Source organism: Brachyistius frenatus, unplaced genomic scaffold, assembly GCF_029030835.1.
Source record: "Brachyistius frenatus isolate BFR_SWC_R1_liver_20210118 unplaced genomic scaffold, ASM2903083v1 Contig_28, whole genome shotgun sequence".
Classification (NCBI taxonomy): Eukaryota; Metazoa; Chordata; class Actinopteri; family Embiotocidae; genus Brachyistius; species Brachyistius frenatus.
The window spans coordinates 3,593,556-3,617,344 of record NW_027210627.1 but is presented as its reverse complement, the minus strand read 5'-3'; the positions used below and the strand labels follow the sequence as shown (position 1 = coordinate 3,617,344).

At 38.6% G+C, this 23,789-nt stretch overlaps 1 protein-coding gene across 1 annotated transcript in view; it reads left to right on the top strand.

Annotated features, from left to right (window-relative positions):
• The first annotated feature begins 1,393 nt into the window (after nucleotides 1-1,393).
• Nucleotides 1,394-23,789, top strand: part of ramp1 (receptor activity modifying protein 1) — a 52,025-nt gene continuing 29,629 nt past the window's right edge. Inside the window, exon 1 of the mRNA XM_069698870.1 lies at nucleotides 1,394-1,986. Coding sequence (XP_069554971.1) covers nucleotides 1,929-1,986 — 58 coding nt within the window. The 5' untranslated portion in view covers nucleotides 1,394-1,928. The remainder of the gene's footprint in view (nucleotides 1,987-23,789) is intronic.

Here is a 23,789-nt window from a genome sequence, read left to right as displayed (position 1 = left end):
TCAACTGTTTCCTCTCCTCTCTTCTTTTTTTTGTCCTGCATGCCTCCTGCTGTAGGTTTACACTTGGTTGCCGTGGAGACGGTCAGACAGACAGGCAGGCGAGCAGTGCTTTTAAATGCCAGCGGGCTGTTTGTTGATGCCTGACACGTTAAAACAAAGTGAGACCTGGAATATCAATGTTGTTGTTTTTTTAATATCATTAAGTGAAGTGTAGAGGGAACTTGAAATAGCTCGACTTGAAAGGCTTTGCTGGCTTCTAGTCATTTTTGCTCTTGTGAATAATCAATCTTTAAAGGACCAAAAAATCTTTTCTTTTTTTGTTTTAATGCTGATTAGCTGATGTTCGTGTTAGTCAGTGGATTGGTGTCTAGTTGTGGTTCCAACTACTATGATCACGCAAAAAATGCAATATATCTGGCCTTATTTAATCGTAATATGATACATTTTAGTCATATTTATTCTACATCAACACAACCACATGCCCCACATTGGGTGGGTGGTGAAGCTCTGCACCGCGAGGCTTGAAAAAAACCAATCACTGCTATAGTTGAACCAGTTTGAGTTGCGAACGATTTCAAGCAGAACATCCAAAAACATCCTCACGTACTGTATATGCTTATCTTATATCTCATAAAAGAAGGCAACACTGAACAGCATGAATAAACTTAAGTATAATCACTATCATACAGGATATGAATAAAAAGCATGGGAAAGAATCAGTTACAAACAACAATTGCATTAAGGACTCGTCACATTTCATGTAAAGTCCCCCTGTAACGCTACACGTGACCACTAGATGGCGGTGTCTGAAAACTCTTGGATCCTGAAACCAGCACACAGATCCATACACTGTATTCTCACTGCACCTGTACCCTCAGAGCCACACCACAAGTGGATCACACTATTCTTCCACCATCACACGAGCATATTGTACTTTTCAGCATCAATACTATGCAGAATCAGGAAATTATGTTTTCTCAAAGGTTTTGTGGTGTTATGTAGAGACTTTGTGCAACTTTTTTTTTCCGTATGAGGTAACTTCTGTACAGCCAACTAGATTTGTTCATTTAGCTCCTGTGGAAGTAGAAATAAAATATTTCTAAAAGGAACGTAAAATCTGTCATTTTAAGTCAGACACTTTGATGATAACTTCATTGATTTTTTTTTTTTTTAGATCATTTCATTTCACAACAGTTTTTGGTAATGTAGTTTAACATTCAATGACTTTTGCCTTTTTTTATTTTTATGTAGCCAATAATTTAGCCTATTGTTCATTTCAAGTTTTTTTACTATTATTTTTTTTTTTCGTCACATACTGCCTTGGGTGCTCGAGTGTATCCGATTAACCAATGGAAAAGTACGAGTGCAGCACCTCCTCCCTAATCCAGAGCGCCCTCACCTCCCCTCCCTGCACTGTAATGTTTGGGTCTTTCCTGTGTCCCGGCCGCTCACCCGCAGCCGTGTCCTCAGGCGAAGCAGTGAACCCTCACGCAACACTCAGCTCCACCGGTCTCCCGGGCTGGTGCGTCCCGCTGCGCACAGCGACACTCTCCAACACGGCACACTTCACGTCCCAATCTTCCGGATTTCTCCAAAACTCAGGACGCCTCGCGGGGAAAATAAGCTCCAACTTTACAACTCAATATGTTTCATGTGTGTGATGACGTACGATCGGTGACAGGACGACTCGGGGGAGTTGAGGTACAGGAGCGAGGACGGGTCTTGGCTTTCCCCCGAGCTGTTCGCGCAAGGTGATACGGGAGAGGCTTGAGTGGTGGCTGACTTGACTGAACGGTCGCATTGCATGGATTTCTTCACCAGCAGTCACTCACAATCTCACCTACAACTCTTTGAGCGCTTCTTCGTTTTTATTTGTTTCCACTCCACTCTGAAAACTTGAGACAGTGGATCGTTTTCAGAGCGACAGCATGGGCTCGCAGAGCGGCTCAGCGCTGCAGAAACAGGCGCTCCTGTGGTTCCTGATAGGTGAGTCTCACGCACCGTGGCTGCATTCACGTTTGTCATGAGGGCATTGAAATATTGTAAGGCTGAACTATGACTTGTGTTTGGAAAACATCACCATAAAGACGTGATGAAATCTAGATACGTCTTCATCAATGAAACAAATGGGTCTGGCTGCAACTTCTGCTCACGGGAGCTTTTTAAGGTGTTCAGTTACTCTGCTTCACGTTCAGAGCCAAAGAGAGGAGTACTCATTTTTTAAAATCTTAACACGTGAATTTCTGCAGCTGTGTGAACTTTGTCCCTTTGTCAACAAAAATAGCGAAATAGTGCCAGTGGCTTGGCGTGTATAAATAATTGTATTAAAGTAGGCTATTGAATTATGTAGCCCACAGTCATCCACTTTATCATGATTTTAATGACGTAACCTGTGAGTTTGTTAAGATATTAACTGTGAAAAGTAGAGGTACCTACCACCCTGTGTGGTCTGTAATTTAATAATCTTGGTTTGAACTGGGGTAAAGGTTTGGAAGTAGAGAAAGCTTATTTTCCTTCAATGATGTCCAGATCAAAAGTAAGTCTCAACTCTGAGACCACAGTTGTGTATCAAGTGTTTAACTGTTTTAATAGAGGTGGATGAGTGAGTTTGTTTATTTATAGGAACCTTCTTTCAAGTATAACTACTTACAACATTTGGGTCGTTTCTAATTCCCCTGTTTTGAAAAGTGACCGTAAAATAATTTGTAAAAGACAACATCATTATTCTCTACACCTATTATTATAACCTTACAAATCAACTCTTTTATTATAATTATTTTTCACAGATAGGAAACCTGTCTAAACTTACCTGTTGTCTTGTTTTTATATATTTATTTATAGCTTGCTGCCTCATGCTGACCTAGCAAAATGACAATGAGCTCTTACTGTACAGAAAGTAATCCTCTCCTTTTCCCTTGCGGAATACTTTTTTTTTTTTTTTTACTGTACACTATTTACAAAAAAAACAACAAGACAATGCCAAGTGAAACAGAAAACACAAAGATGAAAATCTATTTAAAACTCTAAAGTGAAACTCACCTTGAGGTTTTATTCCCTCAGTGAACTGACAACACGGAAAGGATGAAAACAATGAGACTGTTATGTTACTATGGTCAAAAATTCTCAGACATTTAGCTCCCATTTAACCAGATCCTGCAGTGCATTTATATAAATCTGTTTGACACACTGGTGTAGGTTCCTTTACAGATTCTCCTATTTTAATTGTTTGTAACTTTTTAATTAAGCCATCAATTGTGGCTGAGATATTAAAAAATTGGTTAAATTGGTTGGAAAGGTTTGAAAAGGTCAAATATATTAACAGCAGATAAAAGAAAACTCAAGGGAATAAGCACATACCGAGTGAGAGACTTTAAAGACTGAATTTATCATAAAGATCATTCATCATTAACAGCTAAATAAAAAAAGGAATAAAATAAACATATGCCTCTCTTTAAAAGTTATGCCAACTTGTTGCTGGATGGACCAGCTGTTCCCTAACATCGACAGGCAGAGAATAATTTCAGGAAAATATGTAATTGTATTTTTTTCTGATTGCAATTTATATGGCTATTATTTTCTGTAAATTCATCTCTAGGCATATATTTGTGGTATTAATCAAGACATTTTTTGTTGTCGCCCTGGTGGTGTAGGGGTTTAAAACGGCAGTCATGAACATGAATGTCCCTGCTTCACGTCTGGTTAGACATCTTTGTTGTCGGTTACTCTCCATCTACCTCTTTCAATGCAGTGATTCCAGCCATGTCAGAAGTGTTTATACCTGATCCCACAGTTGTAGACTGAGTGGAAAGCTGGCCGTTGTAGAGCTCTCACCTCCACCCACAAGGTGATATTGTTTCAAAAAAGGGATATATATTTTAAGACAGTTTCACCTGGAAGGCATTGATAAAGTTGGACTCGGTTGTAAACAGTACGATACATGATAAGCTCCACAAATAGTTGTATAACAAATCAAAAGAGAGCTTAAATCACAGCTGGCCAGTTACGGTATAAAGTGTCCATTAACATCAGAATTGTTGGTTTCAAAGAGTTATAGAAATAGTCAGAGAATACTCCCCTCTCGTACACAACGAAGGTATGAAACTTAGATTTGCAGGACTGAAAAGTAGGAAACAAAAGTGACACGTCATCCAAGAGCAGATCCTTCTTAACTTCTTCAGATTGATGTTGCAGAAAGTATCCAGCTGCATTTTAATTTAAATTGCATGCTATAAACTCATCTCCAGTCAACATGGAAATCATGAATCACTAAGCTGATTTGAATCACTTAGTTCGGTTCAGTTACATCAAATTCATCGGCACTGATGTGGCGATCGTTCACTTTTTTCCACAAAGCAAAGGAGTCATATCACTCAGATACACCTCAGTACGTTAATCAGAGCGAGCACATCACTGTTCATTGGCTACAACGTTGTTCTGTCTCTTCCTCCACCAAGTCCAAACACATTTTCACAGCACTAGTAATTTTAGACCCAATGAACTAATCCAGTTGACTTGGCTTCACATCCCAGTCTCCAACAATAATGCTAACCACTAATTGCTTCACCCTTAATGCTTAATGCTTCACTGTAATGTGAATCCGATCCAGTGAACCCCAAACTGAGCATCCAGCATTATGGAGACTTACAAGTTACACTTGTTACGGACCTCAAGAAATAAGAAAATGAGCAGGCTTCTGCACAACTGAAATACACTCTGAAGATACACTAAACTGCAGTACACACACACACACACACACACACACACACACACACACACACACACACACACACACACACACACACACACACACACACACACACACACACACACACACACACACACACACACACAGACATTCACACTGCTTCCTCTGCTCTTTGCGCTTTGATTCCAGTAACAAAGGCTCCATGTAGGTGTTCTACATTTGCAGAGAAAGTTATGACTCATCGCACCAGGTTGCCTCATTAGTGTTTCACCATATTCCCATCTAAAACAGCAGTTTCTAAAGTTTTGTTTGGAAAAGTCACTTTTTCAAAGGCATTTCATTTCCACATGATCTCAAAATAATCATTTGGTTGTGGCATACTTTTGTTTTTAAACTCATTATTAGTCCCATGACAGAGGCCATTTTACATTTTCTGTGATGCACTTTGGTCCAAAGCGTAGGGAATGGATGAGGGGGAAAGAGTCCGTCACTTTTTTCTATCAATATTGGGGGGATCAGCCCAGAGAGACATTTTAATCCTCTTTTTTTTTGACGTGAGCATCTTTCATCTGCCGGCTCAGGATTCAATTTGAATTTATTTAAAATATTTCAGCTCAGTCGACGGTAGTAAAATGACTAAAAGGAGACACTTTGTCAAATGAATTGCGGTGGTGGGGGAGTTGAAGGGAGCATTTGACAATTCTGATTATTTGACTCAATATTCTGTAAGCCATCAAAATTGTTGACACTGTTTACGCCAGCTGAGGCATGAGGCTCAGACTGGATCATGCGACAGTGTCTTAGCTCCTGACGAAGCAAAAGCAGGGGGGCTGTTTTAATAAGTCTGGGTCTTGAGCACAATTTTAATCAATTTGCTAGAATGAAAAATATATTAAAAGAAAAGCCCCTTTTGATTAAGTCTGTTGGGGTGGCTTTATTTGGAATCATCCAAGCTTTCAGAAATTCAGCTGAATAAAGAAGAGTTACAGACTCTTGATAAAGTACCTGCTTGTCTTATGTCCTGTACATTGATCATAATTGTCCAGTGCAATCATTTCTGCTTCTGTCCATCAATGAGCCCTACATGGAGCTAATATGAGATTTCTGCTGTGTGGGTTGGTCAAATCAACTTTTCCCAAGCAGTCATTTGCGAGTTTGTTGATGTTATTGCGTCCAGGAAACAAGCCTACATGTGAATGTTTGAGGGGTGTAAACAAGTTCAACATACCCAGGCTTTCTTTGCTTGAGCTGGCTCAACAAAGCGAAAACTCTCAGTCAGAGATAATCTGTACTTCGACGGTCGGTGGTTATCGGCTTTCTCTGTTAACTCAAGCTTTCTGCTTTCGGCTCTGAGCGCATTCACATAAAAGAGGTGTTTGCAATATCTGACCAATCACAAACATGGACAAGTGTTCTGAGAGCAGAGCCACATATTTTAAAAATGAGAAGCAATCTGTAATTTAAAAAAAATATATATATTTAAGTGAAACAAATCATCAACACTGAAAGCAGCACAGCTGCAGCTGCTAAATGATGGAAGGATGTGCAAAAAAAAAAATCCCCACCTGTTTGAATGTGTAGCTGAAGTATCACATTACCATAAGTGCAAAAGAAGATCGGACTAATTTGCATATTTCATTACATTCATTTCCAATTATTAGATGTATTCTCTTAACGTGTATGAACGTTTTAGTCTTAACATGTCACCTGCAGCCCCGGAGTTGTGAAACGGACTGAGGAACATATAAGAAATAAATACAAAATCATAATTCAAAGCAAGAGGCATGTTTATTGTCTGATCATATAAGTAGGATTTAGTGCATCGATCAGTCCGAGATATCAGTAAAAAAAAGAATTAAATGAGAGGAACTTTTGAACTAAAAAGGCTTTCAATTTCTAAGATGTCTGTTTGATTTGGATAACTGCTGAAGCTAGGACTAAACTTTAAGCAGCATTAATTGACAGCAGTACAAAAAAACGATGATACAGGAACTCTCTTTTTAGCTGTTGTTTGGTCTCCACCAACTCTGCTGAGAAATATCTGAGCAGAAAAAAATATAATTTCAGCAGTGAAATCAGAGAATGATCAGTTATTAAAATAAAAATAATTTCTTTGAGCTGCTTTAAAAGGGGCAGTTAATGATCTCTTTCTTTCCTTCTTTCTTTCTTTCTTTCTTTCTTTCTTTCTTTCTTTCTTTCTTTCTTTCTTTCTTTCTTTCTTTCTGGATAAATTTTTTGAGCCATCTATAACATGCCCAATGTACAAGAAAGTATTGTATTTCAACACACTAGACAAAAAAAATCTGCCCCTCAACATGGGTAAATTTCCAATTGGGTGGTACTGTGGTGCAGTTATCACCACTCTGGCCTCAGTAACAATAGATTCTGGGTTTGACAGACATGCATTTCAAGTTAACTAGTTATTCTTGGGCATATAGAGTACATTTTTGAGCGTGAATGGTTGTCTGTCTTTCTGTGTTGACCCTATACCACATGTACAAGGTCACTATACCTACTTTGTACTTGTCAAAGCGTGTATAGATAAAGGAAGGATGGATATTTCCAGTGTTTTTTTTTTCTAGCATGTGAGACACCAGAAAAGATAAAGGCTTCTCAGTGATGAATGGCTGCATATTTCCTGAGCAGGTAAGCGCTCGTTGCATCCGTATATCATTTTCCAGCAGGCATGTATCTTTTTTTTAAAGGCAACAATGTGAACATACGAGTGAGCAGGAGGGGGAGCAAACACAAACAGAGCAGCAGGTTACAAATCTGTGATATTGCTACCAGATACACAAATGCACATTTTTCTGTCAGGTTTTTGTGTCTAGTTAACATCTCAATTATATAGAGAACATTTAGTGAAAGCACTGGTTTCTGTCTCTGTTCCGCTTGGACAGAGTACGTATTTCTAGTGTGAAGGACTCAAGGGGATGTTTTTAAGAAGCTTTATAAATCAGGGGAGAGACAGAGTGAAAGAGATGGGGGGACAGTGAGAGCGGGAATTGCACTAACAAGACAGAAAGAGATAAATGGGGTAGGTGGGGCTGGATAGTGAAAGTTTTAATGGTGCACATATATAACTGTCTGCTTTGTGCGTGTTCTCGTGTGTTTGTGTGCATTGTGTGTGACAGACCCGCCCCCTGGAAACCGGCTAATTAGATAGGTGGTGAATGAGAGATAAAAGGAAGACAGCTAACGAAAGCAGCCTCGGCCCTGTTTGATGGGGCTGTTTTCCACATTATTATCTAATATTCATATATGTATTATTAGATACCTTGCCTTCCACACTTCCTGCTTTTCCCTCTGAGACTTCCAACACAATATATGCAGCAACTGACAAAATAACAACACGGTCTCATGCTTAAAGTGAGATGTTTGCAAGCAAGGAAATCCCACTAAAGGACATACAAATAATGACCTCATGGTCCTGCCTTTGCATTGTACTGTTTTCAGTATCCAGCTTCTCAAATCTGCCTGCAGTCCAGTGTGTGACAACCAACGGAAGAATTATTTCTAACTTTTCTTTAGCGATCCCATTTCACACTCGTTTGAGAGGATTAGTGAGCTCAAAGGCTCTGTCGTTATTGGTGAGCAGCAGAAACAGTTTTTTTTTTTTTTTTTTTTTTTTTTTTTTTTTAAAAAAGGAGTGTCTCGCGTCACGCTTTCAAACACAGACTATCATCAACTCTTCCTAATTAGTGGTAGATCCTCGGTTATAGCTGAGAACAACTGTCTCTTGTCACAAGTGTTTCCTTAATGAGCAAACTACGCATTTGTGTGTGTGCACATGTGTTCACTTAGCTCCAGCACTGTAACCCACTCCCCAAACAGAAGAGTGGGTTACAATGATTAACGACTTTGCGTAACCTGTTCAGTGATGAGTGGTTTTGAATGTTCTTCGCCAGCATTTCTCTGAGTAATTATTTCCTCATCATCAAAATATGTCAACTACAGTTTTAAGAACGGGTTAAGGTGAAGACACTAAAACACTGATTAAAGCAGCTTTGCAAAAAGTCAATATAGATTGTTAACAAAGCAGCACTTTGACATTTGTGTACTACACTAAGATTAAATCCTAATTTACCTCTGAAGTATAAAACAAGTATGAAATAAATGTTTTAAGAAATATATTCATTATTTCAGTTACACTTAGCCTTTTACAGATAATGAAACAAGAGCCATGTTTTTGAAGTCGTAATTTTACTTTCTAAAATGGCTAAATGGATATCAACAAAATAATAGACTCTAATTTGTGAAAGTGGATCCTGTAACTGTTTTAGTAATGTACAAATTATACCTTTGACTGAATATCTGCTAATAGCTTCATGCTTTGTTTCTTTGCATGTATTTTATTTTTTTTTTTTTAGTTATGGGAGCCCTCAGGCTGTTTTCTGGAGTACAGATGTGTGTGTGTGTGTGTGTGTGTGTGTGTGTGTGTGTGTGTGTGTGTGTGTGTGTGTGTGTGTGTGTGTGTGTGTGTGTGTGTGTGTGTGTGTGTGTGTTTACATACATAGTATAGTGTGTTTTTTGTCAAATTTTTCCATCATAAAACTAGAACCAGAAACTACGAACATAACTACTCTTCCTGCTCAAAGTCCAAGAAATCTGCCCTCACACTGAGAAACAGCGAGCTGATTTCACAGCACGTTTATCTGGGCCGCTGCTCTCATATATTAACATTTAACCTTACATAACAGCGACATAGTGAGCCTGTTGTGGTGGTTCACTCAACTAGTGCATCAGGCTGGAACTTTCTTGTGTCATTTCTGCTTCACGTGATGACACGCCAAAGTGGTTGTGTGCAAAAAGCTTGAGACACGCAGTCATGTAAAGCCAGTAACAAGGCTGAGAGGGATTTATTTAAACATTTCTCTTACCAGGCTGGTCAAACAGTAACACATTCGTCTTCATAGGGAGGATGGAGGAGACGCTGAGACATGAGGGTATACATATGTCTACTTGGCCTAATCAGGAGTCTCTTACAGGCACAGTGTTGTGCTTCTGACCACTGGGCTGTGCAGCTGCAGCAGTTTATGGCCTGAGGGCTACAGTACAGTCCAGAAAAAGCTGTATTAAAATCATATGCTGGACCTTACAAGCTGTTACTGCATATATGACATTTTTAGTCATGCTAGCGGTATGACTTTCCGATGGCTCGAACAAGTACTGACATTTCCGACCACTTTGCTCCACAACTACTGCCTGGCTTGACATGAAGTGTTGTACAGACATTCATGGCTCCTAGAGGATGAATCCTACTGACTTTGGTGATCCCCTGATTTTTTTTTGCAGGGTCACCATTTGGTTCACATTTGTGCTTTTTAGTGGCTTACACCAGTTGGGTTTATTAATAAAATTTGCTTCAGACATGTACGTACCAAAGGCATTAATCATAATAAATTTGGTTATCCCTCAAATTTCCTCAGGTCTGGTCATTTTATTTATGACCAAATACCAAAAACAAAACAAAAACAATGATAGCACCATCAGCCTCAGCTGCAGCTACTTTGTGTTTAGTGCTAACAAATACTTATTTAAGATGGTGAACCTATTAAACATTTTGCCTGCTTAATATCACAATGTCAGCATTTTCTTCATAAGCTTGTTTATATGCTGATGTTGGCATTGACCTCAAAGCACCTCTGTGTCAAAGAACAGCTTTGAGGAGCAGTGAGCATGACTGCAGAGTCTTAGTCTCGTTAATGTAGAATTAAATTGGAAGTGTTTCGAACAGCTGTTTTCACTTGAGAAGTATGTTTGCTATCATGCAATCGCACAGACTGAAAAGAGAATAATTACTAAGATGTTTCTTATTTAACAAACTCTTATAGAAACCAGAGGCTGGTTTATATTTTTTACATTCAAAAGTATGTTGTAGTAATTTAGAATCCTGTATTGCTTAGATAAGGGAGGCGTGATATTATTTAAAGTGTTAGTTGAAATTGTAGCTGATTCATGGTGCATTTAATCAGAGGTTCTCACTTCTGTGGTCATGTACAGCACCATTAGATTTGTACTGTGTGTGATTGCACCTCAAAGAGGATGGTGAAATTTTAAATAATACATATGTTATTTAAGGGTAGAGATTTCTGTTGGCATTCAGTCTCCACACAGATCGTTTCAGGTCAGGGATTCGAACTAGTGACCTTTATTTTCTCTGTTCTCTTGGTGACGGTGGCTTCAGACTTCCTAGCCTCATATGTCACACAGTGAAGGCTACACATTACATTTTCACAGTCTATTTATCTGTGGAAATCTTCTCTCCAAGGTCGCATTTAAAAGCAACCCATATAGCAAATGTATGTTGGAGTTTCTGGAAAGGTTTCAAATGAACAATGTCTATTACAGTTTGAATCACACACTAGATCTCAAATTAATTGCCCTCTATCAGCCTTTATTCTTAATCCTCCCTCCACTGCTTGTGATGCTTAACTTACAATTTACTGGAGGCGATTTAGTGTCAAATTGAGCAAGGCAGTGCAGAAAATCCCAAATTGGACCACATGAAAGCTATTATTTTTTATATTGACATTTGATAATTTATACTATGTAATTAAACTCTAAAATATATCGGGAAGTAAAAATATTCTTTTGCCACTTCAAGATTATATGGTGTAAAGATGAATGTCGTTTGGAGTCTCTCCTGCTTTACTGTATATCTTATTAGTACACCAACCATGCAATAAGAAATACAATCTACTGGCTTTAAATGTCTACTCTGTCAGTCGAGCTAGATCTGAGCAGTATAGTATCAATAACACACCTCGTCCCTTCTGACAATGTGAGAGGAATTTAATCTCCTGACTGTAGCTGCTGGTAAATCTGGATAAATAGCCCACCACCCCACAGTGAACACCTCATTTAACAGTTCATCCATCTGTGACCGCCTTGCTTCATATATCATTTTGACTTCAGGTAACACTAGTGCATCTAGTGTTTTTTTTTTAGTTCTGGCTGTTCATCCTTTTCAGTGTTATCCTCATAATAAGAGATTAAAATAAGCACCCACCCTCTCCTTTGATTTCGCCGTCAAATCGCTGTAACTAAATGATTCCCATTTAATGTCAGCAAATTAATCTTTGATCCTCTGTATAGTAATAAACACAACAAAATAAAAAAATGAACAGAAACAAGCGTAGTTACTTCAGGTTGTAGAAGACAACTCATCCCCAAAATCATCCCCATTTCTCCAAAGCTGCTGTGAAATCACGGCAGCATCACTGTTAAACACCAAATATTTGACTTATGTAAGTTATTACAAAATGAGACCAGACAGGCAAATATGAAAACAAAATTAGCAGCAAAAATCAATGTTTACATTCTGGACGAAGAGCAGATGGAAACTCTTATTTCATAACAGCATTAGACCAAATTAAATTTTCATTATGGAGAAAATCATGAACATCTTAATGACATTGTATGGTCCTGCCCGGAATAACAAAACTTTTGGGAAGACATGGTGTAGGCTTACATGATTCAATATTTGTTCAATATTAGCTTGTACTTCTTGGGGAAAATTGAGAAAAATGGAGTACAACAGGGATGAGTATCTTCTAAGAAAAATATGACCAACTTGTTTGACATTAATCACGAGGAAGCAGTTTGACAAACTAACCTACAACTTTCAACAAAGATAGAAATGTTTGGGGAAAATTCAACATGTGGAAAAAATAACATTAAAATGAGAGGCAGAGCGCTTTTCTATTTTTGTGTGTTTGTTTATGTTTGTGTGCTATATTATACGTGTGAGCATTTGCAGGGAAGTAACCCAGTTTTCACTGTTACGCCTCAGCAGATAATGAGCAGCATTAAGGCACTGCTAGTTAATGAAGCATGTGTGAATGTGCATGTGTATCATTGTGTTATTGTGTGTGTGTGTGTGTGTGTGTGTGTGTGCGTGCCCTGTCCATTGCAACATAACTATTAGCAATTACCCAGGAACCATGGAGCCAACACATATTTCAGCACCTTGGTAGCTATGTGCACACAGACACAAACACACGCTTGACACCCACTCCCAGACAATGGGGGAGTCTTTCACACACATGTCATTGCAATGCCCTTGAGCAAAACACCTAATGCTTAGCAGACATCAAGTGTCAACAAAGGAGCCTGTGGTTGTGTATCTAACTGTATTTGGAGATACACAACCACAGCTGCTGTATATAAGGAAGTAACCTAAGTGGCATAAAATAAATGTATATAAATATGTAGAAAATACAAGGGGAATATAACAAATATATATATATATCCTGTGGCTTTGGAGCAGATCAGACATCTACTCTGTCCACTTCCATTTAATACAGCCTTCCAGTAGTTCTAACTACAATTAAAATAGTCCTCAAAGAATTGTACCCTCTGTTGAATAAGACGACTAGTATTTTAAACCTCTTACAAAAACAGGAAATACTTACCTTATGATGCATTTCCCGCTACCTCAGACAGTTGTATGCTGACTGAAACTCTATTACCATATGCCAAGTAAATGACACTGTACCTCAAGTGCATTATTGCACAATATAAGTCTATGTATTATTAAGTATGTGGGATGGAATTTAGCTCCTCATCTTGGCAGTGTTACTGGATTTACCTTTCTATTAAACAAGAAATATTACGACCCTCAAGAAACGTGTTTGGAACTGTTTATGTTTAATCTGATCAGAAAATAACTTACACTTAAACAAAAAGTCTGTAAAAATGGTCAAAAAAAAAAAAAAAAAAATTGAATTTGATTTCTCAAACTGAAGTGATTTATCTCTGGGCATAGCAAGAAAGTTTTGTGATTTTTTTTTTTAGTGGCAAAAAATAATTCTACAAATGTTACTGAGGACAATTAAGCTGTAATTTTTCAACTAAAGGATGGACATACGTTTCCATGACTAGAACAGCGGGTATACTGCAAATCTACTGAATTTATTTTTTTTGCGTGTTGAAGGACATGTCTTTTCTGCCAGGACATTTCCTGTTTACTATATTTTTTCTTACAGTGTTTCATATGTCATTGATGCAACTTCTTCTCGACACAAGCTCATGGACTTTTTCTCATGTTAAAGGAAGTAGTGCAGCTTTGTTGGCTCTTACTTTTCTTTTGTGGTGGAAGGGATTGTCCTTACAGTTCTACCCTTCAACTTCACAGATCATTACTGACTGTATTTGCATTTGGGAGAGCCATCGTAGTGTGAGCTTCTTAGACCTTTGGAATTTTTGTCATTTTATAGTGTTGTAAACAAAGAAAAAGATCTGTGGTACAAAGTGTAACATCAATGATATAGTCATTGAAATCGGGTCAAGTCCACATCAGTGCCTCTATGCTTCAGTTTGGTCAGCTGGTTTACTTTGACCAATACTTGGCCTTGAACTCAGTTCAAGATGTGTTTAAAGCTTTGATGCCTTTGCCAAGTTTTCAGTTGTTTGGCACAAAGTTTATATATTTAACTTCCAGAACTATGGCACAGTTTTCTACAGTCTGATTTTAAGAAGACTGCAGTATTGTGCAGTATTCTTGTCTTGATTATTCCAATCAACATACCATCTGTATTTTAGGTGGTACATGTAGGTGTAGAGGTTAGAGCCAGTCTGAGGTCAGGACTTTAACTTAAATAAAAGACATTTAGTCTCAGCACCAGCGAGTAATGGCATTACCTCAACTTGAGTTTGATTGGTTGACCAGGGAGTGATTGCATGCAAAGTTAATGGAAATATTCAAGTGAGCGATTGGATGCAAAATCCCCCGGCGCAGTATGTCTGAGGTAAAGGTAGCATGAATTGACTTCCATGAAGTCTTCACGTGTAAATTGAGCAAAGATTTGCGCTTGTCACAGAGTTATATGCCTCATACACTAACACAAATGAGAGTTGGTTTACATTTTAATCTGCCTCACAGCTAAAATCTGTGCAATTTGTGTGTTTATTTGCCCCAAACAGCCAATGACTGACAGCACAAACAGCCAGCAGTCAAATTAATGCAAAGAATGTTAGAAAGAAATTCACTTCACTTTTGATCTGAGATCGCCTCAAAGAAGGGCACAACAATTAATCACATGTCTTGAGACCAAAGTCAGGTACCCCATTTAGCAGTAAAGGTGTTTTTTTTTTTTTGTATTGTCTTAATCTGTCCATACTGCCCATAAAAAAAATGGGCTTCCAATCCAAGAGATCGGGGACAAATTCCACCTTCTTTTTTTTTTTTTAACAAAAATGTAATTCAGATTTGATGTGAACCATATAGTCTGAGGCCTTAGCAGTCTGAGTTAGTACAATTAAGTGAATATCTTGTGAAATAAGTGTCTTTTAATTCAAATTCACTCCCCACGTGTTTCCCAGGACAGTGGTTCCATGGTGGATGAGAGTAACATAAGAAAGGCTATTTAATGCTAATGACACTCAAGCTTTGCGCAGTATCTTCTTGGCTTTTCTTACACGGCCTCATAGTGGCTTTTATTTAACCTTGGAAAATACTTTTGCACAAAACGAGGAATGTAGATTTTGTCTCTACTCACATTGAGAGCATGCTATAAAGGATCTCACTGTTAATGGGAAGAATGATCAAAGTATTTGCGTTGGGCTTTGCAATGGATTTAAGAAAGTGCCAGTGTTGAAACTATGCCTTTTTGAAGAGAAAGCTTCTTTTACAGATTTTTTTAATCTGTTAACCGAGAGTCTCACAGATTTTTATTTAATTATGAAGCCTTCCTGTAGGTAAGTACCTTAAAAAAATGTGCTGCCTGAATCCAGTGAAAATTACTGTGGACGCTTGAGAATTAAATGCATTCAAGGCTTTTTTAATTTTTTAAAATTATTTTTTTCTATTTTCCCTGTGATTGCACTAAACTGAGCACAGGTTATAACTAGAATTACCTCCTTGCAGTTGGCTATAAACTGGGAAAACATGTGTGCCTCCACAGGTCCACAACCAGTCAAGTTCTAGACTCAAGACATTCCTGAGACACAACATTCAAAAGCACAGGGCGGATGTGAGGTAACAGGGAATTTGACCTTTGACCACCAACATGTTATCAGTTCATCTTTCAGTCCAAGTGAACGTTTTGCCAAATCTAAATAAATCCCCTTGAGGCGTTCCTGAGATAATCCGTTAACCAGAACAGGACAGATGGGTGGGACCTTTGACCACCAAAACCTTATATAGTCATTCCCTAGTCCAAGTGAACCTTTGTGCCAAGTTTGAAGAAATTCCCTCAAGGTGCTCCTGAGCACAAGAATGGGACAACCTGATGTCGCTGCGATCTTGTCCTTTGATTCCAAAACTTGAATCGGAACTCAGTGAACGTTTGTGACAAACGTTTGCAAAATTTCCAAAAGGGGTTGTCGGGATATTATGTTCAAGAGCTTGGTACAGACGAACAAACTACCTGAAAACATAATGCTTTCAGCCACGTCTGTCCCCGATTTTGATTCCATAAAGTACAATTGATGCATAGCCTTTGACGAATAAGATAATAACTATGTGTTCAACCTGCTGTATATCTGTATCTTCAGATAAGAATATTACCTTGTTAATAGAGCTGAAGGTGTAACAAGTGACAATCTTTAGTCTCACATCAGCCATTAAATAAATACTATTCTTGTTTGCCAGTAATGCTCAGACAATGATAGACATGGAAAAATCCTTCATTATCTCCCACATGGAGTAATGTAGATCCCCCTCCAGAGTTACTAAATAGGATCATCCATATTTATTGCTCGCTCTGCTCAATTATATCTCACCAGTCAGTGCCAGTCAACTGGAACTTCTAAAAGATTTAACCAACCATTTCAAAAGCATGTAATTGGAAACCCTCTCGTCCCTTAATGATAACAGGTGTAATCCAAACATCTGATGAAAATTTTAAACTCTAACTTTGCAACTGGGTGGGTGAAGTAGGAAGGAAGGAGGAAGGAAGAAGCCGATTAAGTTGATGATGTTGCGAGCGCTGGGTGACGAGACAAAGAAAGACTAAGAATAGGATAGCCATCTATGACATCAGCTGTTTCAGATTTAGTCACATGGAAAGAGCCATGGCCTGAGGAAGAAGGGTACAGGTACTTTATACATGACAGCTCCTTAGTGGCGCTATTCTGCAAATGAGCCTTTGCCCCCACGTACATCAGCAGCCATAGCATTATGTTACTGTATGGTAGAACTACCTTTGTGTTATCTTTGTTATTTAATGCTCTACTTATGGAAATATTCCATGAAATTAATATTAATGCGCTTTCTCCAGTCTGTTTCCTTTCAGCATTTTAGGATCATACTTCTTTTGCCAAGTAGGTCAAATTTTTCACTGAGAATGAATTACACTGCTCATGAAAGTTATTATGACTTCATTACAATTTATCAGCTTTGCTACAACTTTGAGTTAAAATGCAACAAAGCCCACTTAAGAAAATAATATGTAAAGATAAAATGACTTTTTTTAGTGCTCAAAAAAGTATTAATACACAAACACACACAAACACACACACTCAACAACTTTGTTACTGTAATATGTGTTAATGTAATTGAATTCTTCCACCCTTGATTGAGATAAGTGTTGGACATAATTATCCCTGAGATGGAAAGTATAAATGTAACTTTAAGGGTAAAGATGAACTTGATTTAAAGCTTAAAAACAACAAACAGCAAGAAACAGAGAGACTGAGACTGAAACAGAGGCCCCTCGGCATGAGTGCGATCCATAATGTCTTTACTCTCCTCTGCGTCTCTGGTGTTAAACCAGATACTTGGACAAAACAAAAAAAGGCTGAGGATTTATGCCTCTATTTGGTTTTAGAGCAGAACAGGAGAATAGAGCTGAAGTTAAACTTCAGATGAGAGGGTTTCTGCATCCCTCTCATGTCAACATAATGTACGGTTTACTGCCTCAGTAGGCACCTAAAGTTCACAGCAGGGATGTTACACAGCCGCTGAAAAGGCTGTTGTTTCATATGGCTATAACAGAAGGAAAAACATGTATAAAATTCAAATATTTCAAATGCAGATTAAACTAACACAAGCGATATTTTCTCCGGCTGGCAGAAAATCTGAGAAAAAAAAACCCTTTTTTTTTTTTGTTGTGATTTGCCACGGGTTATCAGGTTCAAAAATGTTTCAACACTTAGTCTGTTAAATTCATGTGAGAAAATACTTAGTCATTGGGAAAACATGAAAAAAATAATAAAAGGACACAGATGCACACCAGTAGCAGCAACAGCTCTGTGATTTCACTCACAGTTTTGGCCACTTAATAAATCCTCCACTGCAGCATTGAAGTGGATGAGTGGTTAGATTTTGGCAGCTGTAAACTGGGACAACACAAACCCTAAACTCAATCCTACCCCAAAAATATCTAATCAGTCCATGAACTGAACATAGCAGTTTTCCATCAGCAAGTTCAGCTCTCTAATCCCCAAACTACTGCTCTGTGCCTCAGGGTGCAGCCAAAAGCATTCCTACATTACCCCCGATGGATATATCCCTGATGACTTTAAAGACATTTATAACTATTTCCACCCTGGATTGTGGCAGATTTTCCATTTTGAACTTCCACGAACATCGATGCAGTGTTTCAGGGTCATCATTGCACACTGTGTGCCATCGAGTATTTATCAGTATGGAGAAGTAAACTAAACCAGATGTTGCCAAGCACCCTTCATGATCTTCGTACATAAACACCCAAAACAGTAACTTAACAGTCACCAACTTTAGTCCCCTCCAACAAAATCAAAATTCTCAGAATTAGAATCAGAATCGCTTTATTGGCCATGTATGTTGACACAGACAAGGAATTTGACTCCGGTTTTAGGTTCGCTCTCAGCGTCCAAAAAAACCAGACAGACATAAATAGACATATAAAACATAAATAGACATATTTACAGGATAGAAATGAATGAATATACATTCTGCACCTATTGGAACCAAACATGGGGTCATCACTTCTTTTTGTAGCGAGTTTGAGTTGGCAATACATTTCCGTGACCACCTTTTGATGGTACATGGAGATATATGGCATCTACATGTTTGTCGACAGCTGTGCAAGAACTTCATTTCCTTTTTTCTCCCTGTGTCTCTAAATTATCCTGACAGGGCTACAGCCTTCCTCTCCACCTCGGTGGCTTCACCCGCCCTTTGCTCACCTCTAATCAAACCTGCTCGGTACGGTGCGTGTGAGGTTGTGTGTTTCACTGACTGTGTACATGCAGCCACTTATCACAGCCCATCAAGTGTGTGTGTGTGTGTGTGTGTGTGTGTGTGTGTGTGTGTGTGTGTGTGTGTGTGTGTGTGTGTGTGTGTTTGTGTTTATGCAGTACATGCCCTTTCCCCTCTCTGAAGTCTTCCTGATGTGTTGTGTAATTGCACTCACCTGTGGCAAGCCCACTCTCCTTTGTTGTGTTGGCTGTTATGAACTCTGTCTCTTGGTGTTTCCTTTCGCCTCTCTTTCTCCTACAGTTCCTCTCACTCCAACGTGCCCACACACACATGCCCACACACACATGCCCACACACATAATGTATAAATCCAGGTACACTGACGTACACACAGGCATTTCTCCATTGAAAAGGCTTAAACCAAAACCATAAGCTGTTCTTCAATCTGTGCCTCAATAGCTTTCAGCCTCGAGTTTGTGTGCACTCAGTTCACAATCTGCTGTCACTGTTTCCTCCAGCTCGGCTGTTTTGTCAAGCACATCGCAGACTGCTCACACAGACCCACCGGTAGGATTCCTCTCGAGGCTAAACAAAACAAACAGATCGATACATTTAAAAACATTTTTAGCCGCTCGGGAATCATTTATAAGGACTACAACAACATTTCTTATGCACAGCAGCAAAATGTTGAATTGCTAAACTGTTTAAACTGTTTAAAATGCTAAGATTTAAGATGGTGAATTGTTAAAGGAAAGAAGAAGTATCTTTGTTGCTGGGAGAGTTACATATATAATCTTCCTGTTATCTGCCATCTGGTCTTTGTAGATAACATGCTACAGTGGTGTTACAGCTCATCCTATTGTTGTGTGCCTCTTTATCTACATTAATAGTATGCTATTACCAAAGACATCCAATGCTGGGACCTTTATCTGTGCTGAAAGCCCTGCTCACTTAGCTGGTGATGGATAGAACTCAACTTGACAGATAAATGCTGGAAGCACGAATACACACACACACACACACCACCTTTTCAGTAATTGTAACAATGCACGGTGGGAGGCATGTATTGCTAGTTGTTAGTCGTGAGGACCAATTTTGTTTAAAAACCATATTTATGAGGACAAACACACTTTGTGAGGACATTTGTGCTGGTCCTCAGCAACCTTAGGGTTAAGGTTTGAATTAGGTTAAGGTTAGAGTAAGGGCTGAGGTTAGGCACATAGTTGTGATGGTTAAGGTTAGGGTGAGGGGCTAGGGAATTCATGTCAATGAGTTTCTTCACAAGTATATAGAGACAAGTGTGGGTGTGTGAGCTATAAATAAGCATGCACATGCAAGCTTTGCTCCTCCCAGATAAGCATTTTGTGGAAGCAGCCACTTCATGAGCCATCCTGCCCTGACTGCTGTTGCAACTCAACCGAAATGCAAAAATCATTCTTCCTCCAGCTTTTACCTGAAATCATCCAGTGCAGTGCAACAGCACTACAGACTGGAGTGGGGCCCCGTGGTGATTTGCATGAAAACAAAGACGGATGCAAAAAAAATATAATGGATAAAATCTGGATATTGATGGAAGTGAAAATGATGCAAAATGACAGCATCATCCTCATCTTCTTGGGACCAAGCGGACACTAATTTAATTTTTTGTTTTAAGTAGTTCTGTCTTTGACATACTGTTGTTCTAGAGGGATGTCCAACTCGAGGGAGATATAAACCAATTACACTGCAGCAGGCCCCTCTCTATTTCCAGTCTTTATTGAATACCAAATCAAATCTAAATGCAATTAAAGTGGTTTTACATGGGATATCTAACAATCCCAGAGCCCGATCCCTGTGATAAAAAAAAAAAATCTCATAACTTCCACAGATAATGCGAGAAACCATGCAGTCATTTATCATGATACCAAGTTTCCTGGTCTCTTCTTGGGCATGTAATATGGTTTGTTCCAGTGAGAAAGAAAAGAAAACTATAATTTTTAGCTCTCACCCAATGGACTGAAACCACTTTACTCCACTTGTACATCTAAATACACACACACACACACACACACACACACACACACACACACACACACACACACACACACACACACACACACACACACACACACACACACACACACACACACACACACACACACACACACACACCTTCAGGCAGGGGTTATCTAATCACATCAAGTATGATGATAATCCACTTTATATCACAATAGTTTTGTGACTATTTTTTATCCATTTATTTCTCCTGTCATATTATGTAGTCCCAAATTTTTTTTACAAACACAGATAACATTAAATTATTCAGGCAGCGCATCATCTTATTTGCAAAGTGAATTTTGTATTCCATGAGGAAATTCAGGCCAAACTCCTGTCAGCTCTCAGTACAAAAGAGTCAGAGAGATGCATAATGCTAAAGACAAACAAGTTCATAGTGAGACCTAGAGGCTGAGTATGATGTTCAACAGCACAACAGACTAAATTTCAAATGCAGTATTAGAGCTCTGTCTCACCACTTCAAAAGAAAAACAGTTTGACATTCAGGGATACTCTTTTTTTACTTTCTTGTCAAGAGTGAGTGCAAATAGCTAGCCAAGCTCTGCAACATCAAAGACTGCCTTTAAGCACCTCCAACGACACTTGTTTAATCGCATAAACATGAAAGTGTATAAGCTGCAATACAATTTTACAGCGTATGTATAATTTGGGTTTTAAACATAGGCTATTAAACAAACAAAATATAGCCTATCCCTGTATCTCTATTTGTAATGCTAAGCTAACTAGCTGACCTGACCCTCAAACCAGCTGGAATAATCAAATAATTATATAATAATAAGAGTCTGAACCGACGTTATCGGTTTGTGAACCACAAACTAACTGAACTGTCCTCAGACATTGACAAATGTGAAACACATCATTCATTTCTTATTGATTGCACATTAAAATGAGACTCCAGTTAGCCAGGATGTCTCATTGCGTTAGATGTCGCTTCAACTCTTCTCCTCGCATTTCTGTACGCGTTCACGTGTTTATTGTATATTTATGTGATGTACGTGTTCATTCGCATAAAGAATGAGGAAGCAAGGATCCGATCGCAAGTGGTCGTTCGGGACGCATGTGGGCGCGTACGTTAATGCAACAACATGCATTGTGGGTGATCCAATCGCAAGTGGAAAGCTTTATTAGTGTTTGATGTATCGGATTCCTCTGACGTCAATTAGTCACTGTTGATTCATTCGTGCAAAACTGAACTTAAAAACATCTAACATGAAGCCCGTGTCAAGCTAAAAAGGCATTTCAGACGCTTTAGTTTGAACCACAACCTTCGTCAAAACCCGCATTTAAAAGCAGTCTATGAAAAGCTGTTATTGTCTGATGTGAAAATTGAAAACACTTTAACCAGAACAGCTAATGCACCAACTTTTTGTAGCTTGTGTGTTACTAACGCGCGTGTAAGTCACCTCTGATGTTGAGCCCAACCAGGTAACTCCAGGCTGTATTCAAATTCAGAGGCTTATTTGTGCTGCTGCTGCTGCCACCTTTCAAGAGGCAACACAGTCTGCAGAGTACCACGCCTCAGGCTAATAATAATAATAATAATAATAATAACAATACAGAGTAACCGTGAAGAGATAGGTGACGCTTCATGGTCATCTCCAGTCACTGCATTGTGGAGGATCGAGTAATGTGTGTTTGTGCGTTGTGATGGTTGCAATAATGCAGACAGATAAATTGCACTTTTGATGTTTCTTAAGGACATCGTTCTTCTGTTGCTCTCGGTCTGAATTTCATTATATGCAAACTTTGAGGGATGTTTTTAGTTGGGAGGGAAATTCAGCTGCCGGGTTTCTATCTGTCTGATTAGGATTACAGACAGCACAGGTTGACAGAAGCAATAGTTTGTGTGCATGTTGTGAGTAAGTGACAAGGCTGGAGGTGAAACTGTTATTGGTTATAATGATGGCCGCTGATGCATCACAACAGACATTCCTCTCTGGTAATTTATAATGATCATCATGCACTGCTGCTTGGGGGGAAAAAAAAAACTTGAGCAAGAATGATTCACTTTCATCCAGATCATTTGTATCCATCTGTGATAAACAGACACTTTTTATACGTCAGAAGTTCACCAGGTTTGTTGTCATTTGTTTAGTGCCATAAAGCACTCGGTAATCAGCTGTAAATAACAATTGGTAGGCAGATTTACTGACCTCACAGCATGAAAACTGACAGGGATCTGCTTCTTTTTTTTTTTTTTTAATTCACATCGCTGTGGCCAGAAGTTATAAGGAGTGCAGTAGTTCAAGTTCTCTTGGAAATCTGTTAATTGATCAAAACCACTTTAGATTTGAGCTCAGAGAGAGCAACAGAAGGTTGAAACTAAAAGGTGAGCTTTACTTAAAGACTGCTGGTAACAAACAAATGACTAACCCAGGGGCTGACTGGCAAAGTGCCTGCAGGTGAGCTGACTGAGACACTGGGAGCAGGTGAGGTGTACGTGGTAGACAGGATAAAGAAAGAGTGGTGGAGCAAGAGACAAGAAAAAAGGAAAATAAAAAGTCAAAATACTAAATAATAGCAGAGGTCAAGACAAAGCTATTGTTCTTCGAAGTTAAAAGACGATATATTAAATTATATTATGTTTGCAAAATCCATGGAAGAAAAACAAATTCTGTTCAATCAACATGTACAAGGACCAATTAGTTCCATTAGACGCAATTAAGCTTATTAGTATTAAAATATTACTTTAAGACCGATTAAATATATCACTTCATACTGGACTCATTAGCAATTTTTTATAGAGTTGGGTCTTAGATGTGGAACATTGTAGCACTTACATTTTAGCATTTACATCCTATGGAAGCCTAAAAAGAGGTTAAAACTCTAACTGACCAGATATACTAAATACTAATTGATAATAATAATTTGGAGCCATGGAGGACATGTTGGTTTTTTTTTC